At 40.3% G+C, this 2,537-nt stretch overlaps 1 protein-coding gene across 1 annotated transcript in view; it reads right to left on the minus strand.

Moving 5' to 3' along the window:
- Positions 1 to 683: 683 nt before the first annotated feature.
- Positions 684 to 2,537, minus strand: part of tmprss2 (transmembrane serine protease 2) — a 6,722-nt gene continuing 4,868 nt past the window's right edge. Inside the window, 3 exon segments of the mRNA XM_020622099.1 lie at positions 684 to 877; positions 1,503 to 1,655; positions 1,741 to 1,883. Coding sequence (XP_020477755.1) covers positions 869 to 877; positions 1,503 to 1,655; positions 1,741 to 1,883 — 305 coding nt within the window. The 3' untranslated portion in view covers positions 684 to 868.

Here is a 2,537-nt window from a genome sequence, read left to right on the forward strand (position 1 = left end):
TTTGAAACATGTCCAAAATGCCTCTGTTGACGCGCCGTCCCCACAAATCCAGTTTGGCTTTAAATGCAGCTACTTTATCTGCCAACTTGAAGACAGTTGTCATTTTCCCCTGAAGTGACAGATTGAGTTCATTGAGCAGGCTGAATATGTCCACAAGTAAGCCAGTTTTGGCGCTCAAGTGACCGAGATGTAACCGAGAGAATGCGGTCATTTTTCAAAATAAAAGATCGTTCAGACTCAGATAATAAATAAAACGGAAATAATTAATGATTTCTTGTACGGCCCGGTACCAATTGATCCACGGACCGGTACCGGTCCGCGGCCCGGGGGTTGGGGACCACTGTCCTAAATGATAAAAGCAGTTCCTGACTAACTGTCTTATATGACAATCAAGAGACATAGCCTGTTCTAACACAACACCAAGGTTTCTCAGGAGCATGACAATGTGGTATTTGTAATCAGTATGCCCCACCAGCCATTTTGTCTCACAGTAACATGACACTGTACATCATGCCCAAAACCAACAGGCCCACAGTGCACCTGCAGCTGTTTCTTTAAAATGTGACAAATGAGTTACACATTAAACAGTCTGAAACTCAGCTTAGTGCAAATGTTGTCTTATTTCTCATCACAACAAATAAATAGCTTGATTACAAACAAATATTCAACACTGACTGCAAGTATTGAAAAAATAATAAAATGATACATCAGTTTGATTTGTTCAGTGCAATCTTTGTTTTGTGTTTAATAAAATCTTCCTGATCAATCAGCTCCACCAGAACTTCAGTTTCAAATTGTGAAGTGTGTGATAAAATGAGGACCACTGATTAGTGAACGAGGTTTGTCTTGGTGTTCGTGGACAGTTCCATCACTTATTCTGTTAAATAGATAAAACACAACATTAAATAAAGATTTTTGGTGAGAATATCATTTGTCTTGTTATAAAGCTGCTGACTGAATAATTCACTTACATATAAAATCACTACATGTCACTCATGCATATTAGATTCAGATAGGGTCACATGACTTCCTAAACCATTCCCCATAAGCAAAACTAAGCACTGCATAATGTCCATGCTCATCTCATTCCTTTGGCTTGTAGATCCATATGAAGTATGTTTTTTGTCCTGGTTCATGGACCAAACCAGAGGTAAACATAAGAAAACACTGGACTTGAATTCTACTGGTACTGAGGAAGAGGGCTCCAGTGTCAGGTTGCTCCTCTTCTAATAGTTGTTTACCATTGAAATGGAATAAACATATGGTCACTGTTGTTAGTTGCACTGTACTCCCTTGCTTATGTACTACAAAAATCATCAACATTAATGCAGCTTTAATTTTTGAGTATCTGATTACAGAAGATCTCAAATATCTGAAAAAAATCAGCTGTAAAATGGAACCACCGTGTATGTGTAAAGTCCTACTTGTACACTTGTACAGAAAAAATATAATTCATTCAATTTATCAGAGGAATAAATCTCTGTAAAATAAACACACTGTACCTGCATTTGTTCATAGATCCAGTTAATAAAGTAGGTTACATTGCCATAGACACCTGGCTTGTTCTTCAAAGCACAGCGATACCCCCAGCTAGTGTCCCCTGCCAGCCACCATATATCTGCCTCTTTGACCACCAGGGGCCCTCCACTGTCACCCTGCAGCACACAAGACAGATGATTATTTCATGTTATTGCATATATGTGTGTATGTGTATGGCACTGAGAGAAAACTGAGACTAACCTGGCATGCGTCAACTCCTCCCTGCAGTTTGCCGGCACAGATCATTGTCTCTGTGACGTCTCCGTTTAACACCTCAGGCCTGTTACAGGTCACTCTGGAGTAAATGGTCACCTGGGCCTGATGTAGTATGACAGGGCTTGGCCCTGAGAAGAATAAATGATTGTACACCCACAGTTAGCTCAGTCAGACATTAAAAGGCAAAACTTTAAGCCTTAAAAAGTAGGTGAACCCTTGACACATTTGAACAAATAATCTAGAGCGAGGAAGGAAAAGTACAGTCATGGCTATAATATTGGCACCCCTGCATTTCTATCAGATAATGCCCCACTTCTCCTAGAAAACTATTGCAATCACAAAGTCTTTGCTATGGTCATGTTTATTTCTTTTGTTTGCATAGGAACAAAAAGCAGAGAAAAGCCAAATCTGATTGATTCCACACAGAACTCCAAAAATAGACTGGACCAAATTATTGACACCTTTTCAAAATCACAATGGACAGTCTCAAGACTGACAAGATGCTTCCAGCCCATGGAGCTGTAGCTAATCTCCATGGATATGGACAAAAGAGAAAAACAGATGACAGACTGCAATGAAGAATTGTTCCAATGGTGGATAAAGAACCTTGATCAACTTCCAAACAGATTCAAGCTGACCTGCAGGCACAGGGTGCAACAGTGTCAGCTCACACTATCTGTCACCATCTGAATGACAAGGGACACTTTGGTAGGAGACCCAGGGGACCCACTGCTGACACAGGAACATAAAAACACCAGTTTGCCAAAACTGACCTGAGGAAG

The sequence above is a fragment of the Monopterus albus genome, unplaced genomic scaffold, assembly GCF_001952655.1.
Source record: "Monopterus albus unplaced genomic scaffold, M_albus_1.0 scaffold272.1, whole genome shotgun sequence".
Taxonomy (NCBI): Eukaryota; Metazoa; Chordata; class Actinopteri; order Synbranchiformes; family Synbranchidae; genus Monopterus; species Monopterus albus.